At 34.8% G+C, this 26929-nt stretch overlaps 5 protein-coding genes and 1 non-coding gene across 6 annotated transcripts; 2 read left to right on the forward strand and 4 right to left on the reverse strand.

Moving 5' to 3' along the window:
- Positions 1 to 1274: 1274 nt before the first annotated feature.
- TRNAL-AAG lies at positions 1275 to 1355 on the reverse strand. The gene has a single exon. It is a non-coding gene; the product is annotated as a tRNA-Leu (tRNA).
- Positions 1356 to 1486: 131 nt separating this feature from the next.
- Positions 1487 to 5108, reverse strand: LOC112513144. Its single transcript, XM_025119305.1, has 7 exons — positions 4866 to 5108; positions 4736 to 4776; positions 3416 to 3473; positions 2822 to 2915; positions 1967 to 2051; positions 1810 to 1875; positions 1487 to 1677 (listed from the first exon to the last, which is right to left on the reverse strand). The coding sequence occupies exons 1-7, from the start codon at positions 4927 to 4929 to the stop codon at positions 1585 to 1587; spliced, it is 501 nt and encodes a 166-aa protein (XP_024975073.1). The 5' UTR covers positions 4930 to 5108; the 3' UTR covers positions 1487 to 1584.
- A 57-nt stretch (positions 5109 to 5165) lies between these two features.
- Positions 5166 to 6363, reverse strand: LOC112512443 (ribonucleoside-diphosphate reductase small chain). The gene has a single exon (XM_025118407.1). The coding sequence runs from the start codon at positions 6308 to 6310 to the stop codon at positions 5321 to 5323; it is 990 nt and encodes a 329-aa protein (XP_024974175.1). The 5' UTR covers positions 6311 to 6363; the 3' UTR covers positions 5166 to 5320.
- An 875-nt stretch (positions 6364 to 7238) lies between these two features.
- Positions 7239 to 11923, reverse strand: LOC112513455 (mitochondrial import receptor subunit TOM20-like). The gene is made up of 6 exons (XM_025119731.1): positions 11716 to 11923; positions 11531 to 11609; positions 11249 to 11418; positions 10998 to 11045; positions 8179 to 8277; positions 7239 to 7648 (listed from the first exon to the last, which is right to left on the reverse strand). The coding sequence occupies exons 1-6, from the start codon at positions 11809 to 11811 to the stop codon at positions 7523 to 7525; spliced, it is 618 nt and encodes a 205-aa protein (XP_024975499.1). The 5' UTR covers positions 11812 to 11923; the 3' UTR covers positions 7239 to 7522.
- A 2944-nt stretch (positions 11924 to 14867) lies between these two features.
- LOC112513076 (protease HtpX homolog) lies at positions 14868 to 20823 on the forward strand. Its single transcript, XM_025119200.1, has 10 exons — positions 14868 to 14885; positions 15651 to 16034; positions 16346 to 16403; positions 17082 to 17149; positions 17633 to 17812; positions 18690 to 18786; positions 19463 to 19572; positions 19658 to 19791; positions 20289 to 20453; positions 20541 to 20823. Exons 1-9 carry the CDS (start codon positions 14868 to 14870, stop codon positions 20422 to 20424), a joined length of 1185 nt encoding a protein of 394 aa, XP_024974968.1. The 3' UTR covers positions 20425 to 20453; positions 20541 to 20823.
- A 3269-nt stretch (positions 20824 to 24092) lies between these two features.
- Positions 24093 to 25580, forward strand: LOC112513077 (cytochrome P450 94B3-like). The gene has a single exon (XM_025119201.1). It carries the CDS (start codon positions 24093 to 24095, stop codon positions 25578 to 25580), a length of 1488 nt encoding a protein of 495 aa, XP_024974969.1.
- Positions 25581 to 26929: the final 1349 nt, after the last annotated feature.

A 26929-nucleotide genomic window follows, 5' to 3' on the forward strand; every position in this document is an offset into this window, starting at 1 on the left:
TTAAAATTGAAAATATCAAAGGGTTAAAATTGAAAAATAAAATAAACTGAATTTTGTATATTCTAATATTTGATATAGGAGGGGTATAGAAAATGTAAGGGGAAGAGTATAGGAGGGGGTGGAGATAGAATAACCCTATCAGCAAGAGTGACGTGATGATCTATGAAATGCTAATAGTGTTAAAAGTCGTATATAACACGCTATTAAAACAACAACTAGTGCCAAATATATTACTTTATACCTTATCTCATTATATTGAATAATAATTTAAGGAGAATATATATATATAAAATAATTTAATAGTAGTTTTTAAGAAAAGAAAAGAGGTAGAGAGGGGGGAGGGGGTTGTTACAATTTCATTTTCAGGCATATATATATATATATATATATGTCAAATTAGAATGTGAAAGAGGTAGATAGGGATTGCAAAACGTTTGTGTTTATCTAACAATTATAAATAATTATATTTGTATTCGTTACATGACTTCATCCAAATTCTAGACAAGTATTGGTTTGTATCATTACGTATTAATTGTTTCGGTTTTAAATTCATGCATTTAATGTTTTTAAGGAAAAATTGTTCAAACAACACGTCCATAATTAATAATGAACCAATTAATTAATTTTGTTATTTTCTTACAAATAATTATGAGTTTCTATGCTTCAATTAATTTTGGGATTTGTTTGCTTTTCTTTCAAGAATAAAGGATCCAACTTTATTTTTTTAACAACAATATAATAATAAAAAGTAATTTGAAAGGAAAAAAAGAAATGTTATTATGAGCCAAATTAAAAGAATAAGAATATATGCATGCATGGGTTGAATACGAATATAGTTATGAACGTATTACAATTTGAATTTTGTATATATTTACATCTTAAAAGAAAGTATCTGAATATAAAGTTATATATAGCCTTCCAAAATTTACTAAATATATCATTACGAATATATTATCTTCAAATTTACTTCCTCATAAGCAATACCTTATATATATATATATATATATATATATATATATAACCTTAATCAAATCAAATCAAATTCAACATGAAAATGTTCATAAACCTAAAACTAAATTAATTGAACATGTACATAACACTAACAGTAGAAGAGAAGAGATGCACGCAGGTCTGAAGAAGTCCTGGACTCGTCCATTTCAAAACTGTGATGAAAACCTCAATTTCGAAACCATAGGGACGAGATTTGCAACTTTTAACAAACTACAGGGACAAAAAACATAAATTGCCATTCTGAAAAAGTAGAAAATATGCTTTGTCGAGAGTGGGATTTGAACCCACGCCCTTTCGGACCAGAACCTTAATCTGGCGCCTTAGACCAACTCGGCCATCTCGACTTGTTGTGCATTCTTTCTTCTAAAATCCTAAAACTTGAAGCCATTACACGGGCATTCACATGTGATTAGGAGGACAAATAAAAATAAGAAACATAATCAGCATCAATCCCATTCCAATAATTAAAAAAGAATCAACATCCAAACATTTTGATACTTGTTTAATTCCAAAGAAAAGGGTTTTTACATAATAATATTTCCATTAAGGTCTCTTCACAACCACAACCCTCTACTACACTCTATTTTGAACAATGTCTTGGATTCGGTCCACCGCCAACAATGACGATTCGCTTTCAAAATCTTCTTTCTCCATCTGCTGTCGCAGCTGCAACCAATATAACACAAACGCGGAAAATCAAATGCATTCTCGAAGAGAAATTAAGATACGTGAAACTAATCAAACAAGATTGATTCATTCCGAGAAGAATTGAGGATGGAAGAATGGAAAGAAAGTAACCATGTCTAAGATAGCAGACTGATCATCGACACCATAATTACGCATCTCTTTCAACATCTCCAGTTGCTGCATTTAAAACCCAAATTCAAATGGAAGCAAACAACCAAAAAAAAACATAAAAAAAAAAAGCAGCAGCAAAGTTTGAAGTTACTTTTACCTGTTGTTGTAACTTGTGTTGCATTTCCAATCTCTCACAATATTCATCTGGCCCAAGCTCGGCTTCTTCACATGCCATCTCTTCCCTGTTATTTCCATCAACTAAACCATTAACCATTTACCCATATCCAAGATACAACAAATTTCACATCTTTTTTCCACCATTTCAGGCCAAAAACAAAAACAAACGAGGGTTCAGATTCAGAAACACACACAGACACGTTCCAAGATACTGCGATTGGATAGGCTTAATCTTATTTATTAGTAATTCAAACCAAAAGGGGTGTAGCAAGATTTGTTTATATCCAACAAGAGAAGTCGATGACTTGTAGTAAACTTCTCGGGTCTAGATTAAAGAATTTTCCTTCGTTTCAAGAGAACTTCTGACCATGATTGTTAATCCCAAATTCAAGTATGACAACAAAGATTGTATAAGAAATCTAAGAACAAAACGTAGCCATCAAAGTATATTGATATATTGAGAGAGAATTCAAGATACAGTACTTACAAATATGATCAAAAGCTATTACAAAACAAGTAAACTAAACGACTTATACCAAGGGTATTTACAAAACAAGTCCCTTAACTTGAATATAAAATCAAAGTCTAACAGCATTTTTTTTTATTAACCTGGATATCCAACCCTTGTGGTTTCTAACAGTGTTTATTAACTCAATGGTGTTACGGAAAAGAGTGTAGAATTCAGCAACTAGGGATGAAAAATCTGAAATACCATGTCATCCAAACTCAAAACATATATAAAATGCTAAAAAAAAGCAGGTGATACACACACACACATACATATATATATATATATATAGAGAGAGAGAGAGAGAGAGAGAGAGAGAGAGATTACTTTGCTACGAAGCTGTAAAAGCAAACCATCAAATCTTGATCATTTTCATAGTCCATGTTTATTTTCCCCAAGCAAGCAAGGCCATATGCTGGATCTGAAATGACATGGGAAGAATTTCATTCATCACATCCACAATGTCAACATGCTGGAAAGAACAATTTAAAGCACAACCAAGAATAAGAGAATCACCATGTTGACATTCCAAGTTAGCAAGTGATGGAGCACAATAACTTTACTGTAGAAACACTAAAACGTATGTATATACATATAGAAGCATACAAACACTGTAACACACACACACCAAGATCTTCGTGAAAGTGTCCAACTATAAAATAGTGATGCAGAGTGGATGTAATGTTATATCTGAATAGAAACTGAAGAATGCTGTGAAAAAGAGTAAAACCAAGGTCTATGTAATCTCACAATCACATGTCCAGTTGGAACCTTACATTTTTAAAGCATGACAAATCAAGATGGTCAAAGCTCAATTAAGATCCACATATATGTACCATTTTCATAGGTTTTCAGACAGTTTAAATGTAGAGAAGGAAATGTCTGTCACCTTATACAATCTATCAAAGAAACATGTCTTACCAACTCCCATCTCTTTAAGTATTTCCTCCTGGATTGTGGTAGTCACAGCTACAGCTTCCTGTATTTGTTGGCAGATATTCAATGTTTAACACAAGAAACATGTCTATTGCACCATTAACAATTTCAAGACCCGCATTTCAAGATAAACATCATTTAGTTGAGACTTGTTTCACCAGCTCAACACGCAAATAAAGGCTAGGCCTTGGGGATCCTCCCCAAAGGTTGCCAATCCGAATCTCCTCAGGTCCAAGGGGGATTACTCTGGCTATTGGCTTCAGGGACCCATGGGATTAGTCGAGGTGCTGGCAAGCTAACCCAGACACACACATGGTTACCATAAAAATGACACTTATCAACCACAAGGGTGGTGCCTGATTGGTTTGAGCTTGGCTCCAAAGGTCAAAAGTACCAAGAGGTCCCAGGTTCAAATCCAAGAATGAATAAAAATCCCCTTGTGGCCACGGAGGTTCAAATGCGGCGACTCCGGGATAACTACAGAGCATGTGGTCTCTCTGGGATTAGTCAGCTCGCATAGCGGGTTGGATATCCAGGTTAATTAAAAAAAATAACACTTATCAAGTGGGCCTGTAAAAAGTTGTAGACTTTAAGCTTATTCCACTTGCATGAAGTTTGCATGTCAGTTTATGCTTACAGATATACCAAGATTCATACTTATATAGTTGCAGCATTATGAGAGAGCTCGAACAAAAAGATTATACATCATCTATCTTGAATAATTATATGCAACACATTAGAGAATGTCCGAATGGCTGCTGATGGTACTTTCATGTGGATGTGGTTATCTGATTTGATTGAATACCAATTCCCCTGGTGTAGTAAGATCTCATTGCATAGAGAAGATCATCAGAAAACCAGTTAGAAAACATATTAGACAGCCAGAAACCTCGTATAATGTGTAATATAATTGCACTACCAGAAGTGTAAGAAATCAGAAGCCCACATATAAAAAGGAAAGCAAAGCAATCAAGTCCATTAAGGATGGACTAACCATTATGTAAACTCGAAGCACCAAAATCTCAGATTTTGTGGTTTTATGATAATTAGTCAGTGTTAAAAGGCTGTACTCCATATCTTATTATAACTTCTGTAATGATATAGATTGTGGCTTCAAAAAATAAAACACAAGTATCAAAACCTCAGAAGTTATCAGAATCATCTTTCAGTTGACAATACTAATCACAAATATTTGGGGAAATCTAGTGGAACAACCACCAATGGGTTTCTTGGAAATTTGGAGTTAAATCCAGCAAGAAAGCTCTAAAAAAGAAGCTAAAAATCCAGAATAAACAAGAAAGCTACCTGATTATCGTTGACAGCATCTGCAATACGTTTCTTGACATCTGAAAAGACTCGAACAAATCACAAATCGAAACCAAATTTGTTAGCCAAAAAAACTAATGATAATCTTTTAGGGTTTAGAAATTGATACCAGGCTGAGAGATGAGAGCAGAGAATCGATCGAATAGATGTAGCAACTCCTCTCTTGATAGCATCCTGAATCCTGATGATGGTATTTTAGATTCTACACCCCCTTTTCACACGCCTCAAAGTATTGGATGACTTAGAAAGACAGAACGACGCCGTTCTGACGCACTCATCAAGATTTTGATAGGCCCATGACCGGTTCTTATTTCATCTTGAAAAGAGAAAAAAGAACCCACCTTTTTTAATCACGTACTTGCACAATTTCTGGCTCTTTTTAACTCTCACACGAACACCCATTTGAAAATACAGAGAAAAAATTAAAGCTTTTATATCATTTGTTGAAGAAGAAACAAATTTTCAACGAACACAAACAGAGAATCGTAATAATTTTAACTAACCCTAAAAGATAAATATCCGAAAGTGGATAGATCTACATATGAAGAACCCTAGAAAACGAAACTAGAAATCTTCATCCATCTTGAAAACATGAGCATCTCCTTTTCCATTCAAATTCGACATCACAGAAGCTTTCTGATACTCCCCCACCCTCTTCTCGAAGAAATTCGTCTTCCCCTGTAACGAAATCAGCTCCATCCAATCGAATGGATTCTGGGCGTTGTATAACTTTCCACATCCCAATGAAACCAAAAGCCTATCAGCAACGAATTCGATGTATTGACTCATGAGATCGCCATTCATCCCCACGAGAGCGCACGGCAACGCGTCGCAGACGAACTCTCTCTCAATCACCACCGAGTCAGAGACGATTTCCTTAACTCGTTCCTCACTCACCTTGGTCTTGAGTAAATCGTAAAGCAAACACGCGAAATCGCAGTGTAATCCTTCGTCTCGTGAAATCAATTCGTTGGAGAAAGTCAATCCAGGCATCAAACCACGTTTCTTCAACCAAAAAATAGCGCAGAAGCTTCCAGAAAAGAAAATCCCTTCGACGCAAGCGAAGGCAATTACACGTTCCGCAAACGATTCCGATCCATCAATCCATCTGAGCGCCCAATTCGCTTTCTTCTCCACACAAGGAATCGTTTCCACTGCTCGAAATAGCCTGCTCTTCTCGTTGGAGTCTTTAATGTAAGTTTCGAGAAGCAAACTATACATCTCGGAGTGAATGTTCTCGATTGCGATTTGAAATCCATAGAAAGCACGAGCCTCTGCAACTTGCACCTCTTTCATGAATCGTCCGGCCAGGTTTTCCAATACGATTCCATCGGAAGCGGCGAAGAAGGCGAGAACATGAGTGATGAAGTGCCTTTCGTCGTCGGTTAAAGAGTCCCAGTGACGTTGATCTTGAGATAAATCGACCTCCTCCGCCGTCCAAAAGGAAGCTTCGGCCTTTTTGTACATTTCCCAAATCTGAGGGTAGTGAATTGGGAACATACAGAATCTATCAGGGTTTGGAGCAAGAAGAGGGTCTTCAGGGATGGAAGGCATGGTGGATGATTAGGGTTTGGATTGGATTGGATTGGATATGAAGGAGGAGGCAGTGTGAAGATGGTTTTATAAGGAGTGGATTGAATAGAGAGAGAAAGCGGGTGATTTGAATTTTGAGGGTGAAGCTTGCGGGAGAATCTATCAAATAAACCTCACATATTTTCACCCAAACTATTACAAATTCAAACAAAAAAATTATTACATTTCATAAGAATACGACAAGTTTTGGTTATGTATATATTATACAAGCTTTATTATGTATGATTAAACATATATTATATAGACATTCAATCATATATGATATTGAGACTTCTTGTAAAATGTATGATATTGCTTTCTAGACTATTTTGAAATTACATATTGAAACTTTTAATTGTATGGACTATGGTCATGTTTTTGAAGTTATTATTATTTGATCATTGGATTAAAATGTGTCAAGAATAAACTGTTGTTCATATTGCACCACCTTAATTCAGGGTGCAGTTTGAGGCATATACTGTGTGGTTTGCAGTTCAAAGAAATGTTCAAACTGTAATGCAAACACCTTTATTCCTATCATTCGTCTTTTTTTTTTGTTAATAAGTTCTTGGATGTATCTAAAGGATGCAATAAAATAAAATAAAAACATATCCTAAGCATCTTTATTATAAATGGTTTGATCAGAAATTTGAATATGGGGAGGAAAGTTTGGGATTCCTATTGGATACGACATGATGTTGATTCCCTTTTTTAATGTCATTATCAATAACATACAATATTTCTAAATTATTTACCCAAATGTATGTTCTATTTATACCCATCCTAACACCTTTTGATCCCTATGAATCGAATAGTGACAGAGAAAGGGTTAAAAGATGAATTTAAAACGTCTATTTTAATTAATTTTCCGAGATTTTAATTAAATTCCAAGTAAAAACATAAAATTATATAGTTAAATGACCACACCCCACTAGGGTTGACTTCTACTTCAATTGATTGTACATAATTTAGCTTCAAAACAATGGAGTCTGAATGGAAAAGCCATTCTATTTGCCATAATCAAAAGCAATTTCTCAAATCAAATTCACAAAAAGAAACTACATGCTGTATATTCTTCCATCAATCTTCATGTGTTGGTTGGTGTAGATCAGTATCTAATAACATCCAACTTCTCCTAGCTACTCTTGCCACTGCAAGTATCATTTTCACTCCTCTAAACCCACCAACACAGGCTTATCGTGGAGGTGGTGAAGGTACATTTGCCTTTGCGAATCCAACCCACGCCACGATAGTAACAGCAAGAATAACCCATCCAAATATATCATACTTCAGATCGCTGCTTTTTTGCGCCTTTGGACCCTGCAGCCAACATTCCCAATTAGATACTTTCAAACGACAATTTCCAACTATTATGTTGATGTGGTACATTTGGTACGCAGGACAAGACTGTTTAAAAACCGGTTGTCCCACGTTTGGCTCCACAATGGAAATACTGAGTGGGACATTTGTAGGTGGAACAAAAGGGGAGATCGGACGTGATAGGTAAATTGCTAAACTACCCATGTCAAATTATAATCTTAAAACCATTCACAGTTCTTTCACCATCTACCTCACTCTCGTCAATCCAGTTTCATCCAGTCATGTCCACATACCAAATGCACCCTAAAGGTAGAAAACCACATTTCTCACATGGATGAAACTGCGATTCCATACATGGATGGGGGAAGCTTCAACCACCAGCCTACCTCACCCTATTTCAGCCTACGAAACCTAGTTTTTATAACCTCGGTTGTCCCACAAATATATTCATGAAAACTTAATGAAAACCATTGTATCACAGCCAATAGCAACAAAGGTAAGAATATGTTCTTTAAAGAGATCCTTTATACCCTGACACTTGAAGAAGTTGAAGGACCTCCTCCGGACCCTGGTCCCATGGCTTGTTGACTCAGGCCCTGTTTATGGAGCTCTGAGTGTAATTCAGGAGCCTGCAATTATAGCAATCAGTCATCGTTTCAGAAACTAAGATGGATGTAATATAAAATTAAAAGGATGGGCAGCACTTCCTCCTTACAGGGCTGCTGTCCAGTGTAAAAGTGCATCTTTGTGTGTTCTGTGTGCGAGATTAAATTTATGGGATCTGCCCACTACTTTGTTGGGGATTTGTTCAAACAACCGCATTTATTTGTACAGACATAGGAAAACTATAATTAACAGCTAAAAAATTACACAACTCCATTGTTAATCTGAGATTGTTAAACGCAAAAAAGGGTCGTTAATGCTCAACTATGATTTCATTTTCTAAGAAACAGCTCAAAAAGGGTACCCTACTATATGGAATGAGCATAACATGAGTATCAAACAATACCTGTTACAAGTCCTGGAATAAGTAGGAAAACACCAACCCATGAAGCTTCCCAACAATTTGTAAAGTGCCGAACATAATTTCTTACGCACAATAATTAAGTTAAAAAAGCAGATCGTACCCCTACTTGAAAATTTTTGATAGTTTATTCCCCTTGTCAATATGACCAAAGAGCAATTCCAAATGAACTATCATATGCTACCTAGAACACACATGGCACTGGTTTCAGGAAATAACAAACAAATAGATGCAAACTGCATAGATGTAGTTTTGACAAGCAAAGAGTAGCTTTCTTAAAAATTTACATCGAACTTACAAACTGATATAAAAAAATGAGGTAAACATGCTATTGGCATCTGCTAGGAGTTTCTTGATCATAACAAGAAAGTGTTTGCTCTTTTCAGATGCAGGTATCACAATACAACACTACAACAATGATATTCTAAAATGAAAACTCCAGAATATGAAAATTCCTAATGAGACACAGTAAGTGTGATAGCACACCTACAAGCATGAAATAGAACGAAAGAACATAAATCATCGAATAATATCTCCAAGCAAATACTAGATATTTATTCCTTGATTGAAGACGCGTTTTGAGTTCATTCTTTGGGTAGGAGTTGAGAGATCTAACAAGTTGATAGAGATATGGATGGCTGCTAAAAAATCTTAACTGGTCAGCCTCCTATCGGGGTTGGAAAATCGATTAACAGTTTGAAGAAAGATCTACAGTGGTCAAAAGAGGGCTCTTGTTGATGAAAACTAAGAACAGATACAAGCACTAAGCACCTGCAACAAAGCATGAAGGCAACCTAATTTTTTGATATGGTTCGCATCTTTCACTATCCAAACCAAGAGTTATACAAGACTCTTTGTCGGTGGTCCTTTCTTCTACTTCCTTTCCTTTACTAGCATATCTTGATTGGTTTAGCTATATGATAAATAATGATCCCTCCGTTCAAAACAAACAAATACATTGTCCTCCCACATGTTCGAAAGTTGAAACACGGTTAATATAATCTAAAATGGAAAACATACATTGTGGCACCACTAGTATAATTAATGACAAGTGTAACTAATTATATCCTTTGCAACATGGGAAGCAACTAATTAAATTATTTAAATAGTAAATCAGCAGAATGATCTCGTATATCAGCATCAAACAGAAAGTACCGTTCAAACTAAGAGAGTTTTTACAATGGTCGAGAACTACTTGATTGACAAACATATTTTTATTTAAGAATAATACTTCAGGGATGAGACTTATTATTGAGGGACAATTGGAGGACAATAATACTCTTGTGGAGGACCATGCTGCCTAATGACAATTGCATAAAGTTCTTCCTTTTTTTTACTTTAACTTATTCAACAAAGTTTGCACCTTGTGTTCACTATTACACAATGCCACACAATATTTTTCTCTGATTAAGTGGCTCAAGCATGGATCACAAGTGGCAGTTGACAACAAGGCAGGTTGTAACAATGAAAAGAAATGTCAGGAATTTTCTTTCTAGGAGACTTTCCAAAGACAGCATCATAAAAGACAATAGGAACCACAGTCAAAATGTATCAGCGAGGCTTCCACTTACAGCAGTAAAATAAAATAGCAAAATTGCAGAATATGTTACCGGCAGACGAAAAGATATGCACCTACTTAATATCATTTATTACAGGTGCAAAATGAGCTCTCCCTAGGTTATGTGTCATCCATAACAAAATTGAGGTCATTTTTTCAGTAATTTTCCAACCTTTTCTATGTGTAAATCACTTTTATTATTACAATGCATAGGCAAACCATCACAGAAACATGATGATCATTATCTTACCATAGCTACTGCTTAAATGCACAAGGGCCCCACATATTCGGTGTTATATCCGTAATATGTGGTGCCATGACTATTAAGAGTTAACATAAACTCTAAAGATACGACATTATAGCTCTTCAGAATCATCTCAGCCCTTTTGCACCAAAAAGAAAAAGACGGATGACATCCCAAACAACTAGTTCCACAAAGCAAGCACGGCTTGACGGAAGAGGAGATTACATCCATGCGACCATTCAGGATAAAAAATGTGTTGGAAGCAGCCAAATTTATTAAATTATAAAAGTCGAACAGCTATTTCTCATTGAACTCTTTACCTAAGAGGGATCTTTTTAACATAAAAAATTTAACAGGAAATAACTGTCATAAAAATAATTGGATATATACACAAGTTTGCAACAAATATTCCTTCATGTATGATGTAACATACTGATGATTTTCATGCTTGCAGACTGATCACTGAAGTAGATATGTGAAATTTAACCTACAATATAGAATGGACATAATAACAGGATTGAACCTTGATAGCCACTTCCAATGATTTGCGGTAAAGTTCATTCCCTGGATCCTGTAATTGACATTCATTCTATTACACATCCGACATTGTGAAAGAAAGCATACTTATATTCGTGGTACCTGTGCCCTAACGGCTAACGGTTTAAAATCATCACAGGAAATGACGATTAACATATTATAAGCAAAGACTAAAGCAATAACACGGGTATATGCAATAACTGGCCAGTCAAGATACCAATTTCCAAACAGGAATACCTCATCAACAGCCTGCTGAAAATAAGTATAAGCTGAATCAAAATAACCCTTAGCTTCGCCTTTATCAGGAGTCAGAAAAGCATAAGAAGTTTGTGCATTGCCCATACACCACAAGGTATCATGTCTCTTTGGGTCAATCGACAATGCTTCATCCAGTTTTGATATAGCATCTACATGATCAAATCATAAAAACCTTAGCAAATTATCAAACGCCCTACAACACTCTTGAGGTGTTTTAGTTTGATAGCAACAGATCAACATCAAATTTGAAAATTAGGTCACCTTTAATCATGGTTTTTGATTCCTGAACACTCTGGAAAGTCGACAATTCAAGCAACGCCCCTCCCCATCTAGTCAGGTTCTGTGCAAATCAATGAAACGATAAATTAACAATAAACACCAAATTGAAAAATCATGTGTGTATTATAGAGTTCATAAACCGGAATCGGAGTGTCTGAAACCCTAACCTCCGTATCAAGAGGGTTTTTGGCAAAAGTGACTTCGGCACTCCGGCGAGCATGCTCGAAGAAGAGAAGCCGATCGAAATCACTTTGCATATCCATATCGCCCGGCTGAATTCTCCGTTTTCCGGTGGGTTTAGGGCTAGTTAACACGTCGTCGCCGCTGGGCTAAAAAAAGTACGTCGATGGGCTTAGCAAAAGCGGTTTCCCAGTGGATGAACCACTTATACTTGAGTTGAGTTGAGGTAGTTGGCACGCGCTGGAGTGCGATTCTGACTTATCCTCGTCTCCAAGCTAAGTATATATCTAAAGTGACACGTGTATTCTCATGAGATTATCATAGCATGACCTATCACATATACGAGTGATCGTGTCAAAGACATTTAAATAATTTAATTATGTTTATGGTTTGAAAAATTTTAATACAATACAATCCAAATCATATGGATTGATACTTTGATACATTAAAATATTCTTATAATTTTAAATATGTTATTTTTTAACTCATAATTTCTTTTTTATCATCATTCATTTGATACAACTTATCCATATTTCTTATGTATATCACATTCAGTTAATTTTCTTAATTTACATACATATGTTCACAGTTACTGAACGTATATACGAATGAGTTATATAGAAATACGAATAAATTAAAAAAATATGTATATAAAGAGCGTACGTCATAATGTAATTGTCTAGTATATATATTAATAGAAATTCAACAATCATATTAAATCCAAGAAATAAAATTATATCTTCGGGTTGTGTTGGGTTCAAATAATAGTAACTCAATATCTACGGTTTGAAAATTTTACAACTCAATTATACATCAAGTTTATTCGAGTTGAATTATTTTGCGTTTGCTTGGATTGGATTGAGCAGGTTTTTTAGCATCCCTAATCATATATATGTTAAAATGGAGGGAAATGTATTTTTAGCATATAGAGATTATAAAAATCTTAAAACTTTATAAAAGAAATAGAAAATAATATTTAATTGTATTATAATCAATTAGCTATTGGAGTAAAATTCTGAGAAAAGAAAAATAACGTTTTATTAAATATATTAAATGTTTTATTAATATAAGAGTAAATTATATGATTGGTCTTTGTAGTTTAGACAAAATCACACTATGCATCTTTAAATCAAAATATTAATTATGAAAAATATTATGAAAAATATCCTTATGGTTTACAATTTCACACGTCTTTGGTTCTTCTACCCTAACATCGTTAAAATAATCTATTAAGTAAGTTAATTAGAAGGACAATCTAATCATTTTATTTTTATTTATTATAATATATATATATATATATATATGTAATATCACTTCATCTCTCCACGTCTTCATCTCCGTATTTTAACGTCACATAGAAACCATCCTCCTCTTGATGAGAAACCACCCTCCTTCTCCGGACTCTACTCGCCACCATCACCGACCTACACCTTTCGTCACCATCGCCCACCTCCATCGGCTGGTGAGATTGTGAAGCCGAATTGAGATATATTGGGATGGTTTGGTAACCCCTGAACCATATGTCTCAATCATACCCTTAGACCAATACCAACCTTTGTTAGTCTAAAAACTTGAAAATCAAAATTAACGATGTTTATGATGACTTGTACCTATGAAGACATAATTCGTACATCCTTTAGATTTGTCAAGTTATGTCCGAAAAAAGGTATTTTATCATATATATAGATATATATAACTGTTTACGATATACGCATAATATAGTATAGATTCATACGTATTTATGATACTAAATTAAAAAATATTCAATGATAAATTTATTCTGAAAACATTGACGAAGTGATTACAATAGTATAATTTGTAACAAAAAAAGAGACGCGTTTTTAATGTATTTTAGTTAATCTATGATTGTGTATTTTTAATATGTTAAATGTGTAAAATAAAAAATAAAAACCTAAATAGTGTAGAACAAATTAATTTGTACGTATTCATGTTATTTAATAGTATGATTAAATCCAAAAATATTAAATACTGGACTCATTTTGAATATATTGACAAAACGATCATAATGGTACAATTTATTAAAAAAAATTGTATTTTAACATATTTTAGTTTATATACGATTATTTATGCTAATATGATGTAGATGTAAAATGGGGAAAAAAAACAAGGGACATAATGTAGATTAAATAACTAATTATAAAAGCATAACATATAAGTTATAAGTTAAAAATTATTTGATTTTTAAAAAGTGGGAGATCGTGTGAGGTTGCGTGCACCTTTAAAGTTTGTATATATGGGATAATGTGTACTGTACCTCTTAAAAATTTCAAGAAAATTGTAACTCCCACATTTTTAATATTGTATGTGATATAAAGATTTGTTGCCTTAAGTCACGCATTGAAAAACATCATGGCTCTTATGGCTTGAGGGTTAGCCTTGCCGCTAGTTTATAACCTCGATTACACTGTTGGTCTCTATGTCTGACACCAAATTTGGACACCGTGTCTATTTTAAAATAAGTATACTCAGTGTTTTGGTGGTTTGCTTTTCTTACGAGTCGGATTTGTTGCGCTAACTATGTTAACTCCCAATCTGTTAATTAGAGGCAAATTGGTCAATCTACCTCTTTGTCTCATCTTTTATTACAAAATAAAAAAAAGATTATTATATTATGCTCTACTCAAAAAATTATTGCATATATGTTGCATTATGGTCAATTCATCCTGATTTATTAGAATTAAAAGAGTTCAATTTAAGCAACTTATTGTTTTAGTTTTCAAGCAGAGTCTCGCAAACTCTTCCTTCTTTGTCTTAGTCTTTGTAATACATATTTTATTATGTATAATTTATTTGTCAAGAGGAATATTCTCAAGATAGTTGAATTTTTTTTTTTTTCAAACAAGGGGCTGGGTCAACAGATGATGCCCATATTTTGCATTCCCGTCGATGAAACCAACTCCCACCCAAACACAGGGACTGCCATTCTCCTCCACAACCACCATCGTCTTTTTTAATTTACAATCATCACTACTGTTCTTCTTTCTCGACTCAAGTAGATAAATACGACGACCACACTAACATTGAAGACCCAACTCGAGAAGATGACAACCACCATTTTCGGACACTTTTTCTTGTGCTTTTGTCTATTTTCTTGTTTTTATCATGTTCTTTTGGTTCCATGGTGGTTGTGATGGAGGTAATGGAAATGAAAAAAAAGGGGTGGTCGAAAAAATTGATGGAAAATTGTAGAGTTGGGGGGGGGGGGTTGTTTTTTTATTTTAAACATTTGAAGTTCTTTTTTGCAAACCACGATAGTTATCTCAAAGTTTCAAAAGTGTAGGTATGAAAGAGTTATTTTGGACAAATCATAGGAACCAAATCAAAAACCCTAGAAACCAAACGATATGGACCATTGTAGAATGGCAGAGACAAATAAAGTTTTTGCACATTTTCGTTAATCCATGATGGTCGGCCATACTATTGCCATCCATAATAGAAAGAAACATTTACATATTTATATAACAGATCGTATGGTGTGCGAAAGTATTAACGTAATTTCATAGAGTATTCGGTCTAAACACTATGTGACCAGTATTCCGTCTGAATGCTATGTGACCATCTTTTTTGAATAATGATATTTTGACCGCTCCTAACGGTTGTTAAAAAGTATTTTTTTAACAATGATATTTTTGTCTTTTTATCGATTTATTTATCATTTACCCAATCAAAACCCATAAAAAATAAATCATAAAATCAAGTTTGATTGGTTAATAAACAAAAAAATCAATCAAAAGATGAAAATGCCCTTATTCAATGGAATTTTTTAGCACTCTTTAGAGCCTAGATACCATATCAAAATATTTTTACAAATCATGAAGACCATCTTACAATTTCAAATCTGTAGGGACTAAAAATGTTATTTTAGACAAGCCGCAGGGACTAAATTTGTAGTTTACTCCAGAAAATATTTATTGAGAAAAACAAGTGGCGGCAAAACACTCACCGTCTCACGGCTGTGGAGGAGACACACCACCACTCATCGGAGCCAGACAGTCATCAATCAACCATCGTCATTAACCTAATCAGCAACTTCAGATTCTTCATCTCTTTGATGGCAGTTCCCTCATCCAATTTGACTGCTAAATCTTCACCCCTTTGTTTCGGGTTTCATGTCGCCGGGAACAAGCCTTTTCTTCCGTCGTCTTATGCTAAGTTTGGATCACTGAAGAAGAATCGAGATGGAGGAATTCAGATTACTGTTTGTAAAGCAGCTTCTCCTTCTTCCTCCTCCTTGTCCTTTCGTTATCTCGATGCCGATGATTTTAGACATCCGCTCGACAAGCAGGTATTTGCGATATTCAATCCATAATTCGGTAAAATCATGCTGTAATATTGGCCTTTTTTTGTTCATAGATTTTATCACGATTGCGTATTCTTGCTCTAGAATTTTACTGTCTCTTCTCGACGATTTTTTGTCAAGCTTGTGATTTCCCCCAATTGTCAGAGTTCCGAGTATTAGAATATGTGACAGTATTCATACAGCACATGTATGTTGTATATTCCATCTTAAAAAATTATTGGACTCTAATTGTACAAGGGAACCGAATATCATTCTACAAAGCTCTCTTCATTAAAACGTTTCCATTCATGCTTCAGAATACGCTGCTTTTGAGGGCAATTCCGGGTCTGAACGAAATTGGGAAAGCTTTATTAGGTAAAATATAGTGGTATATGGCTTTTTTCATTTCGTCTGGGCTTTTCTCTATCTGTTTGTTCAATGTCACATGATTGATAATGGCCGGATTTGGTATTTATTATTTCTTCTGTGTTGAGGCCTTTTTTAGGAATCTTCATATCGCTCTATATTTCGAATATTGTTTTCTGAATACTCACATGTTATTCTAAGTAGGTTAAAAGATTTCCAAGACACTGCATCTTCCATACTTGCAGAGAATGAAACTATCATGGTTGATAAGTTGTAAGATGGCTTGTTGATGACGAATTTCTCACACTTGGGTTACCATCTTTTAGTCATATCTGAGGTGTAGTAGGACATATAAACTCATAATGTCACCTTGCGTTAGTGAGAAACAGCTTTGAAACAGATGAGATATATGGCTTGCTTGTAAAGATTGAGGTGAATATGGTATTATAGGCTCGCATTTTTGCGTATTTTAAGGATCTTCTAGTTCTTCATGATTACACCATTAAGTTTAAACTTGCTCTTTTTATCTAAAACCATTTAAGCTCAACTTCTTGTGTTATGGTCTAAAGATTTTGAAGTTATAAGGTGATGTCTTTGTGCTATAGGCAGCGGTGGTTGGATTTTCATATATGTATCAATAACTGTCATGTTTCTTTGTAGCATTCTCAGTATCACATTGAATTGCAGGGAGCATAGCAGAACAGGTCCTGGTACTTGAAAATATAGGGACCTCCGTTCTTGTATCTGAAAATCAGGTGAAATTTACCCCATCATAAGATATCTTTTAAAAGACGTATTTTTTATATACTTGGTTGTTCTTTCTACAAACTTATTGGAGTTCTGAAATTCATCTCTGTATGCCTCTTTAAAGCACCTTCCCTGGATTTTTACTTTGTCTATGAACTAGAATACAGTTGTTCTCTCTGTTATTCGGTCTTTTTATTTTGTTGAAGTGGTATGCTAGTTAAGGACCAACTAATGGTTTCCACTTGATGATTCTGAGCATTACTTTCTCCAAATAACATATCGTGCTTCTGAGTAGGTATCTAGTTGGAGACCTCAGTATGTATATGCAACATTCTTTTTCTATCTGTAGCCTTTTACATCTAATGTCTTACTTGTAGCATGTCCTTATTCTTCAATGGTATTGCTAGATAGGTTAAGTGTGTTGACAAATATAACGTTTTACTTTATCTTATTAGAGTAGGAGGTAAACTTGAGCATGGTTTTTCTTTCAGCTTTCAGAACTTCATCAGTTAATGGTTCAATCAGCTGAAGCACTGAAAATTGAAGCTCCTGATCTGTATGTGCGGCAAAGTCCATCACCTAATGCATATACTCTAGCCATCAATGGTAAAAAGCCGTTTGTTGTTGTTCACACAAGCCTTATAGAGCTTCTTTCAAGAAAGGAGTTGCAGGTAACTTCCATCATTCTTTTTTTCTTCACAAATGTTTACTTGATATTCACCGGTGTAATAAGAGCATCTCTAACAGATTCTCCAAAATGGAGAAAATGGGGAGTTTGGCAAATTTTTGCTCCAACATATTCTCCAAGACTTTCTTGAAAATGAAGAATATAGGAGAGAGAGAGAGTGTGAAATTCTCCAAATTTGGGGAACTCTCCCAAAAAATGATCACCATGAGAGAGAAATAATTTTTTTAAAAGTATAGTCCACTAATAAGAAACCTTGAAATTAAATGTTTAGAAGCGAGAAATAATATTTTATTAAACGTATGGAATATTTTAATTTTATAATTAACGGTGCAATCTAAAAAATGGAGAAGCTGTTGGAGTTGGAATTCAAAATTTTTGAAGATTTAAAGGATTCTCCATTTTGGACCAAGCTTGGAGAATCTGTTGGAGATGCTCTAAATTCACCATAGATTTAGGCACGGTCAAAATGAGGAAAGAGTGTTTTATAGAGGACTAAGGGGCAGTTTACCTAACGCTTACTCTGGTAAGCGCTTACCAAGTCACATTACTTTATCGGATGAATATGACAAGGATCAAGAATCTTACCCAGTAAGAGTGAAGGCAAGGACTGAGAGTCTTACCCGGTAAGTGAGGGCGAGGGATCTTACCATGGTTGGTGCTTGCCGGGTAAATTGTTGCATACGATACCGTTTTGGTGGACTAAAATCTTACTTGTAAGTAAGTAATAGTGTTGAATTTTGCCGGTACGCACTTACCTGGATAAGAGTTCGGTAAACGGCCTCTAAGGTAGCAATATCTCATTAATGGTTTTAAAGTTAGATTGAGTGCTAATAACACAGTATGTTAACATATACGGACAGGCTGTTTTGGCTCATGAGCTAGGACACCTTAAATGCGATCACGGTGTATGGCTGACAGTCGCAAATTTTCTTACCCTCGGAGCCAACACAATACCTGGTAGGTACCTATTATTCTTCGATAACCTTTTAGTTGAACATGATAGCTACAAAGCACTATATTAGATAACATTAAGAGGACTGTTAGATTTTGATTGTTTGGTTTTCAGTCGAGTCTTACTCAATGTGATGCATTTTCCCACCACATATTGAATTTTTTTATTGACCTTTTGGATTGCTTCACAATTTTTGTCAAATATGGCAATTCAGCCGCCTTGATTAAGCTATGTTGAGACAGGACAAAGAGAACCGCTAGGTTATGTATTCATATTGTTTGGGGTTCTATTGCATCATAATTGCATCCTGATTGTTGGCAAGTCAGCTGTGCATTTGGTATGCGGACAAGACTGGACATGACTTGACGAGCCAGAGTGAGGTAGGCGGGTAATTTTGGATGGTGGATATGCGTAGTTTAAGAATTTACCTGATTTTTGTTCCACCTATTTTGACGATATAGGAAAAAGTGCATTTTTGTCCCACTCGGGTTTTGTCCTGTACCAGTCTGTTGTCACCCCAAACGTGGATAAACAAGTTCTTTTACCTCACGTGTCTTGCTGTGAAATTTGAGGAGTCATTGCATGAGTGCATCATCTATTGTTATCTTTTTTTGATGGACAACACACATACCCTAAGATTTTAGCAACTTTTGGTTTACAGTCAAGTCATATTATGTTCAGGGGTTGGTGGGATGATAGCCCAGAGATTAGAAGAACAACTATTTCGTTGGCTCCGGGCTGCAGAGCTTACCTGTGATCGTGCCGCTCTTCTTGTTGTTCAAGATCCCAAGGTATACATTATGCAAGTTTTTTTCTTCTGAAGTTGTGCTTTGTGTTTTTCTTGTGTATAATTTTTGTTTGATGGTCCCACAAGAGGTGGTCATTTCTGTTCTAATGAAACTGGCTGGAGGATGCCCATCGTTGGCTGATCAACTTAACGTGGATGCTTTCCTAGAGCAAGCCCGATCTTATGACAAAGCATCCGCAAGTCCAGTAGGATGGTATATAAGGTAAATCAAAGCTTTGTAACTAGAGTATGAAGTTATATTGTATAAACGCCCCATAGCACAAACAGAGGTGCACAAGGCCCAGGCCTTCCAAGCCCGTTTTGAGGGAGCAAAAAAAAGGCCTGGGCTTTTTCTGGCCCAGCCTGGGCTTTGGGGTTGAAAAAGGGCCCAATCGGGGTTTTTCAGATTGGGCCGGGTCTGCCTCCCAAATTATCGGTCTGATTGGGCTTTGAGGCATGGCCTAGACCAGACTTTGGGCTTACTAGGCCCAAGCTTTTCTGGGTCGGGGTTTAAGCCGGGCCTGGGCTTTTTGTGCATCTCTAGCACAAAGTAGGCTAGCCCAATAACCTCTGAGTCAAATTTAAAAGTTAAAACCATAGTGGAAGTTATTGGTGAACTTTTAGCTTAAATAAGGAGCTCACGAATCTAATTTTCTATCCATGTTAGACGGGTTGTTACTTACAGTCATGCATTCATACCTGATCTCTTTATGTATCCAGAAACGCACAAACAAGACAACTTTCACACCCTCTTCCTGTACTAAGAGCCCGTGAGATTGACGAATGGTCAAGAAGTGAAGATTATAAATCGCTCATGAAACGTGCCACGAGTACAAACTCTTTGCAAAAGGTTTAGCAAATTGGGGAAGATCAAATACTTATGAGGTAAAGCTTTATCCTTAAATACTCAAAATCAACTCCAACATAAGAATTCTGAAGTATTTCGTTGTGATCTTTTTATTATGAGGACAGTTGGATAAAGCTGTGAAGTGTACCACTTTGGTGCTGATTGGATAAGCTTTCATCTGCTATAAATTCAGCAAGCACACCTTATTCTTTGGAAGACATCTTAAGGTTAAGGTTAATAGGTTATACATACAAATGGTATAGATTCAAATATCATGATGTCTGAAAAACACACATTAGCCTACGTGTTATTTTAAATACTCTGCTAAAGCTATATATACATGTAATTCAAAGATCAAGCTTTCCCTGCCATATTTCTAGATCTATAAAAAATGTGACGATATTTTAATATATAATGTCACTAGAAATATTTAAATTGTTCTGTAGTGTGAAAATATCTGGAACCCATTAGATTACTTTTCAATAGGTCATTTGAGGAGAGAATGTTACGACATATCGAGGAGAAATAGTTTGATGGGTTGTTGGTAGTGTCTATCACCCGGTAAGTTATTACCTGTAAGAGTAACCAGCCTCACTTACCGGGTAAGACTCGTGATCCTTGTCTCTTACTGGTTAAGATTCTCAATCCTTATTATGTTCACCCAGTAAGCTAGATAACATTGTAAACGTTTATCTAGTAAGCATTTGATAAACGACCTTTAAGTTTACATGATGTGAGGCTCCAACATGCCTCCTTCAAGAGAGGCTAGATATGTGCTGAATGTTCCAGAATGTTTAGAGGTGGATTAACGGGCACAAATTGTTTCGTAGTGTTAGAGTTTATAGAATGGCAAACATTGTATGTAATCTCTAAACTCCTTCAACAGAAGGTCGATTGGGACATGTTATGCGATCTTTTTTAAGTTACTAGTTGTCTACCCGCGCAATGCGGCGGGATGTAAAAAGTTCATTAAGGGTGCATTTGGTATGCAGATTACATGGAACAAGACGGGTAAAAAAAACAGTACCTTATGGATTTAAAGTTGTATTTAAGACTTTTATGAAATAAAACACCACCGCAAACTACCATTGAAACAAGAGCACTTGAGCGGCCAAGCTTTTCACTAAAAAGCCATGTCCAGAGATAAAAACACACYGTCTGAAAAAGGTCCCTCTCTCTGTCTCCATCTCCATCTCCATCTCCATCTCTTTCCTGAAAAAGGTTTACTTTTAGAAATAAATTTCAAAAGATTTCAGAAAATTAGCATCAAATATGAATCAGATTACCAGAAAAATGTGGGGATTAGACCTCAAGAAAACCATCMTCTGGCGTGTATCTCTTCTCCGGCGATGTGCTCGATCTCTATGGCACCAAATTCTTGCTTGTTGGATCGGAAAATCTATCTGCTACCGTCATTTATTGCATTCCGGTTCCGGCCCTTTGATTCCGACTTCTCATCGTCGTCCTCGTCGGCCGGAAAGGACAACGACGGCGATGGATGTTGCCACCGTGTACCACCAGTTTCCATCGGTAGAAATGACAGCCTCTAGCGGCGATGGATTGGCTTCCGGCGAAATGACGTCATCCTGCGGCGGCTCTGATCATGATAAAGAGGTTTCCGATTTGGTGGCTTTGAAGATCAGCTTGTTGGGTGATCAATACATCGGCAAAACAAACTTCTTGGTAATTATATATATCATATATTCATATGCTTTTTGTGGGAAAAGCTTTGTTTTGGTCAGATTATGTTTTCAAGAAATCTTGAAAATAAAGTAGTTTTTTTTAATTGGATTTCTTCAATTCATTTTCTGGGGAATACCAAAAACAGAAGACACATTTTTGCCATTTCCATTGGGGCTTTCTTGAAATCTGGTTTAGGGAGAGCATGCGCATGGGGAAGAGGAAGAGTGCTCTTGGGGAAGAGGAAGAGTGCTCATGGGGAAGAGGATTTTGAGGAGGGGAGGGTGTAAAGGAATTTTGGAAGAGTGGAGGCATGGAAGGGTATTTTGGGTATTACAAAACTTAAGACTTTAAGATTTTGGGGCTTTCTGCTTTATAAAGTAGTATAGATTATATATTATAAATACAAGATCTTTCACAAGTTCTTTTTTCCAGATTTTTGTAAATTTTTACGTATTTAAATGTATTATTTAAAGTATATCTCAAGAATTAAGTTCAAGAATTATAATTATAAAAAGATGTATAATATTTTTCCGTATATTTTAATACTTAAGTATAGATCTGCTTCCATGGAATCCATAATAATTTTTCTAATAATATTTTATAGATGTTCTTATGAAGATTTTTTTACCAAACAATCTACATATTTTGAGAATGACGAAAGATCGTATGATAAGTAGAGTTAACATGAAAAACATAAGAAAGAATCTGAACTCTTGATCACTTTTAATCTTTTACTCATTTATAAATTGGTGTTTTTAATCTGGCGTATTTCATCTTGATACATCTCATCCTAGTATATATATATATATATAAAATGAACATCTCTTTTTTTTTTTTCGATTCTCACTTGATTTTTTTTTTTTTAACGGAAACTGTCGCTAAAGCCTAGAAGTAATCCTTACATTATAATAACACGTGCTTAAAAGTCAAAGGAAAGGGCCATCATCTGTTGATTACTTGATTTCACGTGCACATGATTTCGTCGGTTTTCTCAACTTAATTTATAATAAAACTAAGATGTCGATATCTTATAAAAACATAATATTTATAAATATAAATATAAATTCAAAAACTAAAACATATTATTAATATAAAAGATATTTTTTTGTTTACAATAAAATAATTTTCTAACACTGAGTCTGAAAGTCAGGCTAAATATTACGAAAACCCAAACCAAATATTCATTTTGATATAATTATAATTATAATCATAATTATAATTAGGGATGATAATTTGATACCAAAGTAAACTAACATCGATTAAATTGTTATCAACCTAAGTGATACTATTAAAGTTAGTTGGTAGTACCATACAAAGTATACAAACGATATTTGAAGTTGTGTACCATGATAATAACACCAACTAATTTAATTATTTATTAGCTTTCCACATTTTTTACTTTTTGAATATCAACTTTTGTAATTTTAACTATTTTATTTGAACATTTGAGTGTCTACAAATTTATTACTTACCACTAAAAACCCTTAAATATCACATGTGTTACCTAAAAACTCAAATTATATATATAAACATAATAGGAAGTGCTCATAAATGTAACTTGAAGTTGGTACGAAAACAATACCACCACATACCAACCGGAAAAAGTTGATTGATATATTATATAAGATTTTACATGCTAATTATAATTAATTTGATACATTATATTAAAAAAAAAAAAAAACTTACAAATTCCATCTCTATATTTTGTTTTTGATCCATCATTCATGGTTCTTGGTTTTCTCTTATTCTCCCAATTTCACCTCCATAAATTTTTCGTTAATTTATTTATTCATCTCATGATGATTTGGAATCTTGATGCCATTTTGGACCAACCCACACACACATATATATATAGAGAGAGAGAGAGAGATGAACCACCATGCATTTGTGATTGTGGGTGCTTTAATTAAAAGAGTAATAATACACTCCCATTCTTGTTCCATACCAAAATGGAAACACATCTCTTTCTTCTCTTCATACTCTCCTTTCTTCTTATGGCAATCACCTCCTATTGCCTCTTTTATAACCATCAATCCAATCATTCACCCCCAACTTATGCTTTCATTTCATTCTTCAACAATCGCCACCGTCTCCTCTCTTGGTACACCCATCTCCTCTCCCAATCGCCCTCACAAACCGTCCTCATCCGCCGCCTTACTCCTCCCAAAACCATCCTCACCGCCAACCCCCAAAACGTTGAATACATCCTTAAAACCAACTTCATCAACTTTCCAAAAGGAAAGCCGTTCACCGACGTCCTCCAAGATTTTCTTGGAACCGGCATTTTTAACGTCGATGGAGACCTCTGGCTTACTCAGCGCAAGTTAGCAAGCCATCAGTTCACCTCCAGATCATTGAAGCAACATGTCAAAACCACCATTGTCCAGGCCGTGAAAACCAAGCTTTTCCCGTTGTTGGATTCGTTAGCCGCCTCCGACACGGCCGTCGACTTTCAGGAGGTGTTGAGAAGGCTTGGATTTGATATTGTTTGTAAACTTTCATTAGGGTTCGATCCTTGTTGTTTAGGAGACCAACATTCTTTCTCTCATCAAGTACCCATTTTGAAAGCATTCGACACGGCGGCCGCAATAGTTGCAAAACGGGCTGCGACACCCATCTCCGCCGTGTGGAAGTTGAAGAAATTTCTGGGAATTGGGTCGGAGAAAGTTCTGAAAGATTCCGTTCTGGAGATTCATGCATATATCACTGAAATCGTTGATGAAAGAAAGAAAATCATCATCAATTCCGAGGAAAACGAATTAGATTTATTGAGTAGAATGATAATGGGTGGCGTGAATGAAGAACTGATCAGAGATATGGTGATAAGTTTCATCATGGCCGGACGGGATACAACGTCGGCGGCTATGACATGGCTGTTTTACATGCTTTCCCGGCATACCCACGTGGAAGAAAAGCTTGTAAGCGAACTAGCGTTTCAATTTAAGGATGACGAATGTGAAAACCTTAAAGAAATGAAATATTTGCAGGCATGTCTTTGTGAAAGCATGAGGTTATACCCACCGGTTTCTTGGGATTCAAAGCATGCCGTCGACGACGACATGTTACCCGATGGAACGCCGGTGAGTGCCGGCGATAGGGTGACGTATTTTCCTTATGGAATGGGAAGGATGGAGAAGTTGTGGGGGGTGGACCGGTTGGAGTTTAGACCGAACCGGTGGTTTGATGGTGAAGCGGATGAGATGGGAAGGATGTTAGTTTTGAAGGAGGTGTCGGCGTACAAGTATCCGGTTTTTCATGCCGGTCCGAGGGTTTGTCTTGGGAAGGGGATGGCGAATGTTCAGATGAGTTATGTGGTTGCTTCTATTGTGAAGCGGTTCGAGATTAGAGCGGTAGGGTCCGAGGAGGCAGTGTACTTGCCATTGTTGACGGCTCATATGGAGGGGGGATTCAAGGTGTGGATACGGAGGAGACGGCCAACTATTGGTGCCACGTGTCGACATGAGTATAATTTGAGAAAGTGAAGCACTTGTATTGATTTTGTCTTTATATACACATACACATATATATAAAGTTACCTATTTCTAGTATCTGTAGTTAAAAATGTTAATGAATTAATTATAAAAATAAAATCTGTAATACGATAATTATTTATAAACTTAAAATAATAATAATAATAATATTTAATAGTGGGTAAATAGTTTTGGAATATTTAATTTAAATATTTTATAATACAATGAGTCGTGGATGTAATAGGATCACATGTCTCCTATAAACTTTTTAGCAGACATTAATTTTAGCCCCTAACCTTTTTAATTTTTAACCAATATTGATATTAAACTATAATCTTATATTAAGAAATATACTATATTTTTAATTGTAAAAAAAAACGATGAACCACCCCTCATCCTCCCTTTTTATATCCAAATAAATAATATGTTTCTTTAATTTTAATATGAAATTTAGAATATAATCAAAATATGTCTTATTTAATTGACTTAATAGAAAAAATTAACAGACAGTTAGATAGATAGACCAAAAGCATTAAAAAATTGAGAGATCAAATACCAAGTTTTAAAGTCTAAAAAAGTAAGATTAAAGATGGAAATTGAATTTTAGTATATATAAAATCTGGTGCATATTTTCCATGTTTCCAATATTTTATAAAATTTTAAATCCACACGATCCATACAAAATATATTCAAAATGATAGGTTGGTAGGTGCTACTTTTAGACATTAATTACCCGGCCTTTTTACAAGTCTCAAATATCATACTATCCATTATTATTATTATTATTATCATTATTATCATTATTATTATGTGTATTTGATTTCATTATCACCTATTACAAAAATAAAATGTTTATAACGAAAAAAAATCATACACTTTTAATAATATGTTTTTGATTAAAAATGAACAATTTTATTTTTAATAGTAGAGAGATAAATGTTGTCAACGAGTATTTATTTTACAATTAATATAAACAAGATGGCTTTTTTTATTATTATTATGATGGAGCAAAGTGCAGATGTGTTATTTGATGATATATATATATATATATATATCTATACTATCTTATAAAACATTTAGCTAAAACTCTTTAAAACTCTTAAAACTCTTAAAAATTCTTAAACCCGTTCATCCCTAAATGATTTTATCTCTATCCGATTTCATTCTATATCTGAATTCATGTAACTAACTGCAGATAAACACAATCAAATACATGATAAATATCTCATTTTAAATATAAAAAATCTAAAATATAATTAGTATAATCATTAAATTCTAACAGAATACTTAAATATTATCTTTATAAAAATTATAATATTAAACCAAAAATAAATTGTTTTATTATTAAACTTAAATTAAAT

This window comes from Cynara cardunculus (assembly GCF_001531365.2).
Source record: "Cynara cardunculus var. scolymus isolate 2C chromosome LG 5, CcrdV1, whole genome shotgun sequence".
Taxonomy (NCBI): Eukaryota; Viridiplantae; Streptophyta; class Magnoliopsida; order Asterales; family Asteraceae; genus Cynara; species Cynara cardunculus.

What these genes read in the sequence shown, in the direction of transcription:
- LOC112513144 (XM_025119305.1), bottom strand. Translation starts at nt 4,929, where the DNA reads ATGCTATCAAGAGAGGAGTTGCTACATCTATTCGATCGATTCTCTGCT. An exon ending in TTTTACAGCTTCGTAGCAAA is followed by an intron (nt 2,052 to 2,821) that starts GTAATCTCTCTC and finishes TGGAAATAACAG; the next exon opens with GGAAGAGATGGCATGTGAAG. An exon ending in AGTCTGCTATCTTAGACATG is followed by an intron (nt 1,678 to 1,809) that starts GTTACTTTCTTT and finishes TATTGGTTGCAG; the next exon opens with CTGCGACAGCAGATGGAGAA.
- LOC112512443 (XM_025118407.1), bottom strand. Translation starts at nt 6,310, where the DNA reads ATGCCTTCCATCCCTGAAGACCCTCTTCTTGCTCCAAACCCTGATAGA.
- LOC112513455 (XM_025119731.1), bottom strand. Translation starts at nt 11,811, where the DNA reads ATGGATATGCAAAGTGATTTCGATCGGCTTCTCTTCTTCGAGCATGCT. An exon ending in CATTGGAAGTGGCTATCAAG is followed by an intron (nt 8,278 to 10,997) that starts GTTCAATCCTGT and finishes CTATAATTGCAG; the next exon opens with GCTCCTGAATTACACTCAGA. An exon ending in CAACTTCTTCAAGTGTCAGG is followed by an intron (nt 7,649 to 8,178) that starts GTATAAAGGATC and finishes TGTTGGCTGCAG; the next exon opens with GGTCCAAAGGCGCAAAAAAG.
- LOC112513076 (XM_025119200.1), top strand. An exon ending in AATTGGGAAAGCTTTATTAG is followed by an intron (nt 16,404 to 17,081) that starts GTAAAATATAGT and finishes ATTGAATTGCAG; the next exon opens with GGAGCATAGCAGAACAGGTC. An exon ending in TTGTTGTTCAAGATCCCAAG is followed by an intron (nt 19,573 to 19,657) that starts GTATACATTATG and finishes GTCCCACAAGAG; the next exon opens with GTGGTCATTTCTGTTCTAAT.
- LOC112513077 (XM_025119201.1), top strand. Translation starts at nt 24,093, where the DNA reads ATGGCAATCACCTCCTATTGCCTCTTTTATAACCATCAATCCAATCAT.